The 15,340-nt window shown below is 41.8% G+C and overlaps 1 protein-coding gene across 1 annotated transcript in view; it reads left to right on the plus strand.

The window, feature by feature from the left end:
- LOC133661531 (leucine-rich repeat neuronal protein 1-like) overlaps window positions 1–15,333 on the plus strand; it is a 21,589-nt gene extending 6,256 nt beyond the window's left edge. Inside the window, exon 2 of the mRNA XM_062064833.1 lies at window positions 12,318–15,333. Within this exon, the coding sequence (XP_061920817.1) occupies window positions 12,534–14,660 (2,127 nt within the window). The 5' untranslated portion in view covers window positions 12,318–12,533 and the 3' untranslated portion in view covers window positions 14,661–15,333. The remainder of the gene's footprint in view (window positions 1–12,317) is intronic.
- The last annotated feature ends 7 nt before the right edge of the window (window positions 15,334–15,340 follow it).

A 15,340-nucleotide genomic window follows, 5' to 3' on the forward strand; every position in this document is an offset into this window, starting at 1 on the left:
CTGTTTTGGTCGTATCTTACAGAGCTCACTGTGACATTTGCTACGCCTACTAGCGGTGGCAAGGCTCATAACCCACATTTTTGCTCACAACCTAAAGAATAACAATTAGCCAAGAGACAGCTCAAATACCAAAAAACACTGGTTAAGGTGGAACACTTGTACTATTGAGAACCTAATAAACATTTACAGTTTTCGTAGTTGGATTTCCGCATTCAAGCACTTGATTATCAAAATAGATTATTAAGAAAATGAGGTGGGATCTAAAACACCTTCACCATCTCTCCTTCATCAGCTCACTACACCAATGTTCAGGTGTACTACTTCTACTAATAGAAAAGGCAGTCTGTTGATTAGTTTGAGCACTGCTACCACCTAGTTCAGGGGTCGGCAAACCAAAACGTTGAAAGAGCCATATTGGACCAAAAATTTAAAATAAATAAAATGTTTTGAGCCGCAAAAAATGAAAAGCCGTACATAAGTCTTATAATGAAGGCAACACACGACGTAAGTGTCTATATTAGCTATAATAGCCTACTATCAAAATGACTATGTGTTGCAGGCTGAAGCAAATCTTTGTTGACAGAAATGTTTACATTTTATATTTATTCTACACATTGTTGCAACATTAGAAACCATTAGTAAATCAGAGGCTACTCAGAAGGTGAGATAACTCCTGGAAATTACTGGCTTTTAATGCCCAAAGGTATAGATGTGTGTGTCTAAGTCAGGGGTCGGCAACCTTTACCACTCAAAGAGCCATTTTGGCAAGTTTCACAAATTAAAGAAAGTAATGGGAGCCACAAAAAATTTTTTAAAATTTAAAATGAAAAACACCGCATACAAAGCTTAAATGCTTTGTGCTATGTTAACCAGGGGTCTCCGACACACGCACCGGCACGCACTTTAATGTGGAAATTTGATGTTAGTGCAGCCCGCAAGTTTTGAATGAATGGCGCTTGATAGCATCATACTGGCCAACCCTCTCATTTTTCCCGGGAGACTCCCGAATATCAGAGCGTGATGACACTGCATTTGGCGCCCTCTACAGTCTGCCCTAACAGTGTACCTGCTCGACCACAAGTAGAATGCAATTTCAGCTTGCTCACGTAAGTGACAGCAAGGCGTACTACCTCAGCAGCCACACATCTTACACTGACGGTACCAATACCCAGAATCCCATGCAGCCCTAACTCTTCCGCTCAACCAACGCACGGAGAGGGGGCGAGGGGGTTGATGTGTGGGGGGATTTGGTGGTAGCGGGGGTGTATAATGTAGACCGGAAGAGTTAGGGCTGCATGGGATTCTGGGTAATGGTTGTGTTGTGTTTATGTTGCGTTACGGTGGGATGTTCTCCAGAAATGTGTTTTTCATTCTTTTTTGGTGTGGGTTCACAGTGTGGCGCATATTTGTAACGTAACAATGTTAAAGTTGTTTGATACGGCTACCGTCAGTGTAAGCTGTGTGGCTGATGAGTAAGTATGCTTTGCTGTCTCCTGTGTGTGCAAGTAATAACAACATGCAACATGTGGCTGGACTGGCACGCTGTATGTAAATGCTATAGAGGACAATTACTGCAGTGCAATTAGGGCACGCCCTTTATTTAGTAATTAGAGTGTAAATAGGATTATTTTTTCCCTGGGAGTAATCTATGAGAGACACTGAGATCCATAAGTCTCCTGGGAAAATCGGGGGGGTCGGCATGTATGTAGCTGAGCCGCATCAGAGTGGTCAAGGAGCCGCATGCGGCTCCGGAGCCGCGGGTTGCCGACCCCTGGTCTAAGTTAATGGAAACATCAGGCTGTCTTTTTTTAATAGATTTATTATAATCTTTGGCAAGCTAGGTAATGTTTGCTGTGGTCTGGAACAACATGGCACACAAACAACTATCTGAAATGCAGCCGATATTACATACAGATAATGTGTCATGAGACATGCAAAATGAAATGATATACAAAGAGGATAAAAGTAAAGGATATTAAATGAGCTCAAATATACTTACAAATGAGGCATAATGATGCAATATGTACATACAGTTGGCCTAAATAGCTTGATTAACACTCCAACAAGTCAATAACATCAACAAAGCACACCTTTTGTGCATTCACGCACAGCATGAAACTTTTGGTGGACAAAATGAGACAAAGAAGGAGTGGAAGATTTTACATGTAAACAAACTGTCCACACTAATGGTGAGTTCAAGAACCGCCGAAATTAAAAGGACAAAACTATGTTCTCATATTAAACAGTGGGCTTTCTAACAATTGGGAAGCTTTGTGTCATGTTTGTCCTCAAACAAAATACCAAAGCAAATAAATTATTTTTATATATATGTATATATATATATATATATATATATATATATATATATATATATATATATATGTATATATATATATATATGTATATATATACACCCCCCAACCACCACCTCAACACCCCCCCCCCCCCCCATCTCAAGGTTGGCAAGTATGGGCTCGAGAGCCACGGGTTGCTGACCCCCGCCCTAGCTGGAGGCTTGTGTATTATTCAAGTACGAATAGAGACAATGATACTTGGACGGTTCTGCCTCTCACGCCCCCCCAATACACATTTTGCCCCCCCGGGTGACCGGTATTACATTCTAAAAACACTAGGCTGTGCATTCAGCTGACAACAGACATAAATAATGTGTGCGTTACGTGGGGCGTAGCTTAAATTAAAGGAGCAGGGAAAATGGCGGGAATATATTTTCGACACATTCAAAAGTCACCGCCCTCTTGGAAGCCACACAACCGCTCCTAACAGCCCCTTTAACATGATGTATTTTCATTTGTAAAAAGTATCCATAAACATAAAAAAAAAGCTTGTACTACTTTCTTGGGAGTTTTATGGCGTCATATTTTTTCATTAGTGCAGCTGTCCTCCCCCGTGACCTTCCCGCCTAAGCAGAGCCGTGCATGCTCGCCGTGGACATGCATCTATATCTGCACCTCTGCCAACAGGCAGCTGCACCAAAAAAGCCTTGTGCGATGTGAAGTGAAACTCTTGCATACTAATAGAGCACCAACAGGGTCTCTCGGGTTGGGAGGGCACAGGCGGAAACATCAGCCCGAAGCTGCTCAGTTTATCAGAGATTCCGGATCAGAACCAGCCCACATTTTGTGGTCTTCCTTTATATCGTCGGGGACTCACTTTAATTCAGTTTCGTGCACTGATAGCCGTTTGGTTATGAAACACACATGCTGGTGGCATAGGCGTCGCCATGGTGACGGCATGTCTGGGAGCCCGTGTGCGGCTGGTGATCCAGAAACGGCTGCTTATATTTTCGCCCTACAAAAAAGGGGTGCTCAGACAGGGCGGCGAAGCGATACCTCCTCCATCATGGGAGGCTTCGCTTGAGTAGCATGGAAGCAGCAACGTTGCATCTAAAATGCAGACAAGCCGACTCTTGTTGTCCACACAACCTGTCCTGACCAATTTCACTGGAGCTCGGGTAATTGCTCCTAACGCATTTATGGAGAGGGCCCAGAGCGGACTCATTAGGCCCCGCAATTACATTAAGCCGTCTTGCCTCTGTGTGGCGTGGGTAATATTGGTGACTGTAGTTAGGCATGTGGGTGTTACACATGTGAAATGTGTGCTGAGATCAAAACCTCATAAGGATTGGCTGAGCAAGGAAAGTAAATCCCTTCTGCTGGAGCCTTCAATTCAGATGGATAATGACAAGCTGTTGAGGGATTGTGGCAGTGACGTGCAGTGAGGTTCATGGCTGCTGAGTCCAATTACTTTTTTTTCATAACACTGAAATAATATTACAAAATTATTTTAAATGGTGTATAACAGTCGTTCTTAAACTTTTTTTCCCACCAAATAGTGTTGTAACGATACCAATATTTTGGTACCGGTACTAAAATTATTTCGATACTTTTTGGTACTTTTCGGTACTTTTCTAAATAAAGGGTCCACAAAAAATTGCATTATTGGCTTTATTTAAAAAAAAAATCTTAGGGTACATTAAATATATGTTTCTTATCGCAGTTAAGTCCTTAAACAAAATAGTGAACATACTAGACAACTTGTCTTTTAGTAGTAAGTAAACAAACAAAGAGTCCTAATTAGTTTGCTGACATATGCAGTAACATATTGTGTCATTTATCATTCTATTATTTTGTCAACATTATTAAGGACAAGTGGTAGAAAATGAATTATTAATCTACGATACTTGTTCATTTACTGTTAATATCTGCTTACTTTTTCTTTTTTAACATGTTCTATCTACACTTCTGTTAAAATGTAAAGTATCAAACAACAGAAGAATAAGTGATTATTACATTACTTTTGGATGATACCACAAATTTGGGTATCAATTCGATACCAAGTAGTTACAGGTTCATACATTGGTCATATTCAAAGTCCTCATGTGTCCAGGGACATATTTCCTGAGTTTATAAACATTTTTTTTTTAAACGAAAGAAGATGTGATGCCAAAAAATATCGACATAATCCTAGTGGTATCAACTAGACCAGACCTGGGCAAATTAAGGCCCGGGGGCCACATGCGGCCCGTTAAGATTTTCAATCTGGCCTGCTGGACATTCCCAAAAAAAATTTTTTAGGTCTTTAAAATGGAAACTGTAGCTGCCATTATGATGTGCAGTCATGTTTTCAAATGACCGTAAGTCTTGAACTATACAAAGTATTTCAATGGTTGGAATCTGCGCTTTTGCATGACATTCTAGTTATTATGGTAATCTAAGTCACAGCAGGCACCAAGCAGTGTGGGTGGAGGAGCGTTTCCACAGAGTGTTTCCAGAGTGTCAGCCTTAAATGCAGGTGTCAGAGACAGACGCGGAAGGAGATTTTCACAACAAAGTTCTAAAGCTTAGTGATATATCGAATATATCAGATTGTAGGTGGGTTTATTTGTACCCTTCACGTTCATATTTCGCTGTTTTGTTGCATTTTAGTTGCATTTCGCTTGATTGTAAAATATGTCGACGGAGAGTGGGTGTGACATTCATATGTTGTCAATATTCAGTGTTTTATCGTTCATAGTTAATATTGTAAATCCCACATTCTTTATTTTTATGTACATTCTGGGTGTCTCATTCAGTAAAACAAAATTAAAATTCCATTCCTTTTTTTAAGGCGGTCTGTCATAACGTTTTTAGCATTCAATCAGACATTATTGTGAGGTTTTCCTATTAGTGTTCCTAAAAATAGATATACCGGCCCCCAGACACATTTTTTTCTCTAAATTTGGCCCCTGACTAGACTGTACTTGATATCATTAGAGTGGATGTTAGGTGTAGATCGACCCATGGCGTTTGTTTACATTGTGACGCCGGTGAGCTACGGTGTGTAGTGAAGCATGTTTAGCTATTCCTCGTCCTGCAGGGATGATACTTGAAAGAAATTTACTTTATTTGTCGCCATGGAGGCGAGGATTAGAAGTAGCTAAAACACTGCCGTCTGCGGATGGACGTTAGCTAGCTAGCCATGTCTTAAAGCACCTCTTCCGGTGGGCGTTTCAGTGCTATAGCTTCACCTTTATCGTTAGTTTTTAAGCCAAAATGCATCCGTTCTCCCTTTTCTGTCTACACACATTGTCTGCTTGTAAGTACTCCGTGATTGTGCGCTGCCGAAAATGCTTGTCTGCTCGTAAAACCAGCAATGACACGACGTGACGACGACGGGGGTGCGGGACCGGTACTTTTCAGAGGCGGTTTTGTACCGAATATGATTCATTAGTATCGCGGTACTATACTAACACCGGTATATTGTACAACCCTACTTCAAGTACTACAGTTAAATCTAAATAAATAAACAGATATAAAAAAGTTATTGGCCTTCAAAAGCAGGAAAAAAAAATACTGTGCACCCCTAGAAATTATCGTTATAATCATTACATTTATTTTTCATGCCTCTCCTGACTGCACGTCACCATGTCAGTTGGTTTGTGAGCTGTGTGCATGTGAAAGTCAATAAGTATCCTGTTAAATTGTTAGGCTATGGTTTTTAGAGCCAAAAACTTTGTTGACAATACAGTCTTCACATGCTTTCATCTATCTGCTGCTTCGGGCCGCAGATTTAGTAATGGCTTCTCAGGATACAGATGATGCTCCTGCCCTATGTCGGCACTGTGAGGATTAATCACAAGCCTAATCTCTCTCCCTTCCCTCAGAACAAGAGTTCACAAAGGCGTTGTTCCAGCAAAGCCAATCTGTGCAGCGTTTTACTCTATCAGGTTTTCTCTTGAGGGAAATGATCCTCTGGGTTCTCCCTATTGATATTCCTGTCAGGTTATGAGGCAAGGATGAATATTTGCTGTATCGCCTCGCAAGAAAGGAAGAGGGTTGTTAAATCAAATTAAACTGCATTTTATTGGCACCCTCTAACCGTAATTATCAGACAATCCGATTAGACTGAAGTGTGAGGCATCTTTCTCAGCTAACCAACACCTTTGAAAAAGGATTTATTTGTACAGGTTTTATTCAAAGTATCTCACAGAACGGAGTGTGTCCCTATCATTACAGCAACGATTGTATTATGTTCTAAAGTAACAAAACTATTCAAAGCAAACCTGCATGTACTCTTAGAGTAGTCAGTGTACAGCTTGTACAGCAGTATAGATTTACCATCCATTGAAAATGAGTCAACACACTAAATATATGAGGCAAGACAAGTACGCTTCATAGTGAAAATGTCCAATGTCGATACTTGGTGTGAGCACCATTGTTATCTCGCACTGCCTTAATCCTCTTGGGCATGACATTCACCTGAACTTTTACTGGAATCATCTTCCACTTTTCCATGATGGTGGTGCTAGTGGATGGATGGTACTGAAGAAAGGCAATGATGCTTCCAGAATGTCTATGAACATTTTGGAATTATTGTTTCCCCGCAATGAGCCACATTTCCCTAGTCCTGGCAGCACTCACACATCCTAAAACCACACAGTCTATCTTGATACTTACATATTTGGACAAAAATAACTTCGCTTTGACTCATTTTGAGTGGAATGTAAATCTACACTGCTATACAAGCTGTACACTGATTACTCTAAAGCAGTAGTTCTTAACCTGGGTTCGATCGAACCCCAGGGGTTCGGTGAGTCGGGCTCAGGGGTTCGGCGGAGGTCAAAACACACCCGACTCATCGTGTAAATAAAAACTTCTCCCTATTGGTGTAATACGGATACGGCAACAGCAGAAGTCACACTGATTTGCAGGTGTGTAATTTGTTGTGAGTTTATGCACTGTGTTGGTTTTGTTGTTTGAACAAGGTGATGTTCATGCACGGTTCAATTTTGTGCACCAGTAAAAAAACATGGTAACACTTTAGTATGGGGAACATATTCACCATTAATTAGTTGCTTATTAACATGCAAATTAGTAACATATTGGCTCTTAACTAATCATTATTAAGTACTTATTAATGGCCTTATTATAACCCTAACCCTCTAACCCTAACACTAACCAAATAACTCTAAATTAAGTCTTTGTTACTTAGAATATGTTCCCCTAGTGTCCAAAAAACTCTAAATTAAGTCTTTGTTACTTAGAATATGTTCCCCATACTAAAGGGTTACCAAAAACATATAACTTTGTCTTGAATTTGAAAAAAAAACATTTTACTTTTTCACTAAAGAAGGGTTCGGTGAATACGCATATGAAACTGGTGGGGTTCGGTACCTCCAACAAGGTTAAGAACAACTGCTCTAAAGTATATCCAAGTTTAATTTTCCAATTTATTTTTTCACTGAGAAGATAAACTCTTTAGGAATTCATTTTTAAAGAAACCGTATAGCTGCAAAAGGGGGACCAACTCCATATTTTCCTCCATTTTTTCTACACTTCCTGCGTGGGTATTGGCCAGTATTCCCATTTGTCATGAATGTTCCGCAGTAATCATGAAGTCTGTGAAATGGACCATATGTGCCCAGCAGTACTTCCTTGGATCAACAAGGTCACACACACACACACACACACACACACACACACACACACACACACACACACACACACACACACACACACACACACACACACACACACACACACACACACATACACACACACACCCACACACACACACCCACACCCACACACACAGGTAGGAAAGGTTGCAGGGCCCCCACAGTGCAGCCAGGCTGCCAGAGACCCAGCGCCAGGTGTCAAGAGTTTCATGGCCTCAGCGTGACAACAGCAATTATCATGGCTGTCTCCTTGAATTTCAAACTGGAGCAGCGAAACATAAGTGGTAAAGAAGATGGCACGGCAGACACATTTAGCGTGTAAATCTCCTTACATTAAGGTATTTAACTTTGATTGAGGAATAGCGTCAGTGATAATTTATGGAATACCTCCAGAGAAGCTGGGTAGTGAGTCATTATAGAAACAGGTCAGGTGATATAAAGTATGCGCTTTCTTCAAGGGTGAAAACAAAAAGCTGTTTACACGGAACAACCTCAAACATCCTACTGTACACCTGCATCGGGTAATAAGCTGCGGACATAATGGAGCTTTTAATGGCTTTAGAGCCAGTTATTTCCCTCAGGAGCTGAGAGGCTGAAGCGGCGCGGATATCGATGCTTAGTCACCAGGTGGACACGGGAAGACAATTCAAAGTAATAAGTCTGCTGGATGTGTCAATGAGACATGTTTGTTCATAAATACAATGGATCCCTTTGGAGGAGTATATACCTGCTTTATTGTTCTTTTTTGATTTAAACCTGCTACCACTGCCCCCAAGTGGCCAACAAAATATGATCACCTTTTACGCCATTAAAAAAAGGCCAGAAAAGAAGAGACAAAAGTTCTCTTATCACAGTATATAGGCACTATATTTGCATAGAGGCTGGGGATTGCTGTGATATGCCCCTTATATTACCCAAATGGTAATTAACAACAAATAAACACGTACACTCTAACTTACTATACGAGGTGCCTACAAGGTATTCTACACGTACACTGCAATATGTTTTATGTTAAACTTCCCCTATTTGACAACATTGACTTTTTGATTAAAGTACACTAATAGTCACAAACACACTAGGTGTGGTGAAATTACCCTCTGCATTTGACCCATCCTCTTGTTCCACCCCCTGGGAGGTGAAGGGAGCAGTGAGCAGCAGCGGTGGCCGCGCTAGGGAATCATTTTGGTGATTTAACCCCCAATTCCAACCCTTGATGCTGAGTGCCAAGCAGGGAGGTAATGGGTCCCATTTTTATAGTCTTTGGTATGACTCGGCCGGGGTTTGAACTCATGACCTACCGATCTCAGGGCGGACACTCTAATGTTGTTCCAACAGTAATATGTGTCCCTATAGTCCAGGGGTGGGCAATTAATTTTTACCGGGGGCCGCATGAGCAACCCGAGCACTGCTGGAGGGCCACATCGACAATATTTCAATTAAATTTTGCTCAATATTATTTTTGATATATACCGTAAGATAAATAATAATAATAATAATAATAATACTTTCATTTAACCCAACTTAACTTTATACCAAAAGCACTGCTTTGGAAATCATTTGTACCCCTTTCAGAGATCACATTTAGTTTCCCTTAAACATCCTCATGTTGCACAAAGAAATGTAAGCATAGGATGAAGTGTGCATTCCTGTAACTTTCTCTAGTAACAGCATTCCATGATTAATATCAATAAATTAACATTAATAATAAATGACAGTAAAATAAGCACACGTATGACTGAGGAGTCATAGTGTAAATTTGTGTGGTGTTTGAGTTGTCCGACTTTTTGTGTGGCTATAAACGCACTAGTGGTTTAGTGGTATGCGTGTTGATGACAGATGACAAGTTGGTTTTGGCCTGGTTTGTACGGCAGAAAATGACTAGTTTTTCGAGATATGAGTGTTTTACTCATGTTTTTGGTGTGGTTATGGCCGAATATAAACAGTTTTGCTCAATAAAGTGATTGAAATAATTCCTGGCCTCGAAGCATCTCGATAGACGTTACAATAATTGAACGGTGTTCAATTGAACGGTGTTGACGAACACCGTTAGGGCCGCTTGCTGTCACTGTCACTCAAAGTTGCATTGCAAAATTACACAGAATAAATGTGTTTATTTTGTTTACAATTCAGATGGGATTTGATTTGGTGCGCGGCATATATTTGCTGTGCGCAGAGGACACTTGAGCAGTGCGCAATTGCGCAGGTGCGCACCTTAGAGGGAACGTTGCTTGGCAGTCCATGTCTTATTGAAAACACGGCATTCGTCATCAACTTTTCTTTTTTTAGCGTCTCAGGTGTAAACCGTGCATCACTTGTCGCTGTGCACCTTCACTCACAGGTTACACACGGACATACGCCCATAAATAACACTTTTCAAAATAAAAGCAGTACAGTTATATTGCGCGCACGACATAGATGTTTTTTCAACTTTATTTTGTAATTTGTGATTGCAGCTGTTCACATTCACTCACAATCACGCACGCGCATACGTCCACACGGAAGTAATACAAATAACGCTTTTCAAAACAAAAGCAGCACCGTTGTATTGCACACTCGACATAGATACTTTTTAAAATGTATTTTGTGATTTATGTTTGGCCTCACGCGGGCCGGACAGGGACGCACAAAAGGCCGGATGTGGCCCGCTGGCCGCAGAATGCCCAGGTCTGCTATAGTCTGTTTATTATAACCACCAAATGTGAGAAAATCGTTCTCACTTCTTGGAACTTTCAGTCAAAACTTCATGACGTCATGAAGGAAAAGCTTCAGTAACACTTTAGTATGGGGAACATATTCTAAGTAACAAAGACTTAATTTAGAGTTATTTGGACACTAGGGGAACATATAAGGGTTAGGGTTACTAATAAGCAATAATTCTGAGGTTATTGAGGGAAGACTCTTAGTTAATTAGGGGACGGCGTGGCGAAGTTGGTAGAGTGGCCGTGCCAGCAATCGGAGGGTTGCTGGTTACTGGGGTTCAATCCCCACCTTCTACCATCCTAGTCACGTCCGTTGTGTCCTTGGGCAAGACACTTCACCCTTGCTCCTGATGGCTGCTGGTTAGCGCCTTGCATGGCAGCTCCCGCCATCAGTGTGTGAATGGGTGAATGTGGAAATACTGTCAAAGCGCTTTAAGTACCTTGAAGGTAGAAAAGCACTATACAAGTATAACCCATTTATCATTGATCATTTATTTAATGGCTTCCTGGTTGTATAATAAGGCAGTGCAGAATAAGGCATTAATAAGTACTTAAAAATGACTAATCAAGAGCTAATATGTTACTAATTTGCATGTTAATAAGCAACTAATTAATGGTGAATATGTTCTCTATACTAAAGTGTTACCAAAGCTTCTTCTTTATGGACATGGTAGCACCGCTGACCCGCTCATAAACAAATCCAGCCACCCTAAATATGCCCTCACCATTCCTTAGAGGAAAAATAACTATATATGTCAGTTAAACCAAATATAATTAACTTTCTTGTCTGTTCATGAAAGTACATGCAAACTTAATTAGACCTGTAATGCCGGCAATTTAGTGTATATTGTTGGTACATTACAGTGGTGTAAAACTGTATTGCAGCACGATAAAAAGTGTTGATTTTGCCCCTAAATAAATAGATAACCAAAACATTATGAACATCGGATGCATAGGATTATACACCTAATTGGATAAGGTTGTGCAGGTGTACCTGATGTTTTGGCTGGTGACCCAGTGACTCATGTTTAAGTTTAAGTCAGTTTCTCCTCACATGCCCTTTCTTTGCCAAGGATTAGGACGTTGTGCCTACAGCGCAACACTAACACTTCAAAAAACGCTGACACTGCACTAATTCTATGACTTTTTCCTCATGAGCCTACATCACAAGCAGCTAGTGATTAGCAGTGAAGAGGGCACACATACACACACTCTCTCTGTTTATTAATCCTGTTGTGTAATGGGCTCACAGCCAGAGCTGCTGACTGTGCCTAACACACACACACACACACACGCACGCACCGAAAAACACATGGTGATTTCTAAGGTGGCACCACAAATCAGAAAACAGCATCTGAGATACTGCTAAACAACACAGTATTAATGAGGCTATAAAAGAGATGCTTGGCTGACTGAATGTGTTGATGAAACCCTATTTGGCATGAGTTTCAGAAACAGAGAGAACTAAAGATTCAACTGCCAAACAATGATGTCTAATCCAATAGGGTTTACATGTATAGCAACACTGCCCAAAGGACGGAGTATCTGGCTTTTAACCAAAGGCCCTAAGACTATGTTTGTCTGACCAGTGTACTTGTGTGTTTGTCAATACCTTAATTCATTATGACGGGAAATCTTAATGTTTTTCTTCTCTTTTTTAGGTGATCACCTCGAGTAGAGAACAATAAAACGTCAGCTGCGATCACAAACCGATGTTCCCTGGGATTTTATTCAGGATGAAAAAAGGGCATTCATGAGGATTCTCTAGAGAAGCCAACAAACCGCAGAGTAAACCAATGATCATGAACATTTTCTTCAAGTCTTCACTTAGAAGGTTGGCTCTTATTTAACAAATATTACAGCACACAACAGACAACATGGTGCCTCCTGTACTCTGGCTGTGCATGGCCATGCTAGTGGCTTCTCAGACACCTGTACATGTCAAGTGTCCTCATTTATGTGTGTGTGAGATCCGTCCTTGGTTTACCCCCCAGTCGACCTACAAGGAGGCAACAACAGTGGACTGCAATGACCTGAGGCTGACACGCATCCCTATCAACCTTTCCACAGATACTCAAGTGTTATTGCTCCAAAGTAACGTCATCTCTCACACCAGGGGGGAGCTAAAAGCCCTTCTCAACTTGACGGAGTTGGACTTGTCACAGAACAACTTCAGCTCTGTGGAAGCTGTAGGCCTCACAAGCATGGATCATCTTACCACCCTGCATCTGGAGGAGAACCAGATCAGCAAGCTACCGGACAACTGTCTAGGAAATCTCTCCAGCTTGCAGGAGCTCTACATAAACCATAACCTTATAAGTTCCATCTCTGCTCGAGCATTTGCAGGTCTGCACAACCTGTTGCGTCTTCACCTCAACTCCAATAAGCTTCATGTTATTGACAGTCTCTGGTTTGAAGAAACACCAAACCTTGAGATCCTTATGATTGGGGAGAACCCGGTCATTGGCCTATTGGACTTCAACTTTAAGCCTCTAGGAAGTTTGAGGAGTTTGGTTCTTGCTGGCATGGATCTTACCGATGTTCCTCCAGATGCATTTGTAGGATTGGATAACCTGGAGAGTATCTCTTTCTATGACAACAAACTGGTCAGAATTCCCCAGTTGGCCCTTCAGAAAGTCCCCAATTTGAAATTTTTGGATTTAAACAAAAATCCAGTTCACAAAATCCAGGAAGGAGACTTCCGAAACATGCTTCACCTAAAAGAGTTGGGTATCAACAACATGATGGAGTTGGTGTCTATAGATCGTTATGCACTGGACAACCTACCAGAACTGACTAAGCTGGAGGCCACAAACAACCCCAAGCTGTCTTATATCCACCGGCTGGCCTTCAGAGACATGTCTTCTCTGGAGAGCCTGATGCTCAACAACAACGCTCTCACTGCTCTGTACCAGCATTCGGTGGAGGCCTTGCCGAACCTGCGGGAGATTAGTCTGCACAGTAACCCTCTACGCTGCGACTGCGTAATCCAGTGGATGAGTTCCAACAGGACCTCGGTACGTTTCATGGAGCCCCTGGCGATGCTTTGCACTTCCCCGCCAGAATTCAGGGGCCAGCGTGTTCGAGAGCTAAGACTGCTAGAGTCCCCTGAGCAATGCATCCCGCTGATCTGCCATGACACGTTCCCTGGCCACCTCAACCTAAATCTTGGCATGAGCGTCAGCCTGGACTGCAGGGCCATGGCTGAACCAGATCCGGAGATATACTGGGTGACCCCTCTTGGGAGCAAAATTACTAAGGACACTGTGTCAGAGCACTACCACCTGAGCAGTGAAGGGACTTTGTGGCTGTCCCATGTACAGGTGGAGGATTCTGGACACTACACTTGTGTGGCCCAGAACACTGAAGGGGCTGACACACGGGTTGCCTCCATTCGAGTGAACGGCACCCTGCTTGACAGTGCTCAGGTGATGAGGATCTATGTCAAGCAGACCGAGTCACACTCCATCCTTGTGTCTTGGAAAGTCAACTCCAACGTCATGTCTTCCAACATAAAATGGGCCTCAGCCACCATGAAGATTGACAACCCGCGCATCACTTACACAGCTCGCGTACCCGTTGACGTTCACGAATACAACCTTACTCATCTTCAACCTGCCACAGAGTATGAGGTATGTCTGACGGTCTCCAATATCCACCTGACGACGCACAAGTCTTGCGTAAATGTAACAACCCGTGGCTCAACATTTGCCCTGAACCTGTCAGAGCAGCACCCGAGCGCTGCAGTGCTCGCTGTCATGGCAACCGCACTGGCCTTCCTCAGTCTGGCTACCGTAGGCGTGTACACGGCTCGTAGATGGAAGAGGAAGAACTATCACCACTCCTTGAAGAAATACATGTTAAAGACGTCCTCCATCCCTCTCAATGAGCTTTACCCGCCGCTAATCAACCTGTGGGAGGCTGACGGGGAGAAGGACAAAGATGGCAGCACAGAGGGAAAACCTTCACCTGTGGACACCACACGTAGCTACTATATGTGGTGAGTATGTAGCGAGGAGACGTCTCCAGCAGCACAAACAGACAAGGAACTTTTGCCATTTTTGGTGCAAAAGTCATATAAAGTTGTAATGTTGGCTTTGCTAATAAGTAGCAGAGTGAACAAGGACAGAATTTGTATTAGTATAGCGTATCGCATTTCTTTGATTCTTTACATTTCTTGTTTTGGTCTTCAAGACAGCAACTGTATCTAGATTCCTTGTTACTTTAGTTGCTATGCTGTATCTGTGGTGCATTTCTAACTCACTTCTTTTGGGGTTAATAATACTGCAGCAGGAGGCAGCATTTGCAAAGATAAGTCTTTCTGTTTTGTGAAACAGGTAGACTGTGCACTGATAGGTATTGGAGTTTGTACGAACTTGAACAAATTGAAGCTGACAGACAGTTTTAGACTTGTTACACTGTCTACTGAATGTTGGCAACCGTGCAGTAATGTTGTATCAACTATACCTTTACACTTTGTCATTTAAAATTGAATAGCATTTTAGTTTGTAGATAAATGTGATGTTACATGCTAGAAACACAAATGTTGCTAAAGAAAAAACTTTTATTATTTTCAAACCATGAACATTAGAATGTTTTTGCCCTCTTCCTCATAAATAACATGAGGATGTACTTTTTTTTTGCTAGGATTTTCGCTGATTGGTTAGTATTTTCACATGTGCTG

Source organism: Entelurus aequoreus, linkage group LG01 (genome assembly GCF_033978785.1).
Source record: "Entelurus aequoreus isolate RoL-2023_Sb linkage group LG01, RoL_Eaeq_v1.1, whole genome shotgun sequence".
Taxonomy (NCBI): Eukaryota; Metazoa; Chordata; class Actinopteri; order Syngnathiformes; family Syngnathidae; genus Entelurus; species Entelurus aequoreus.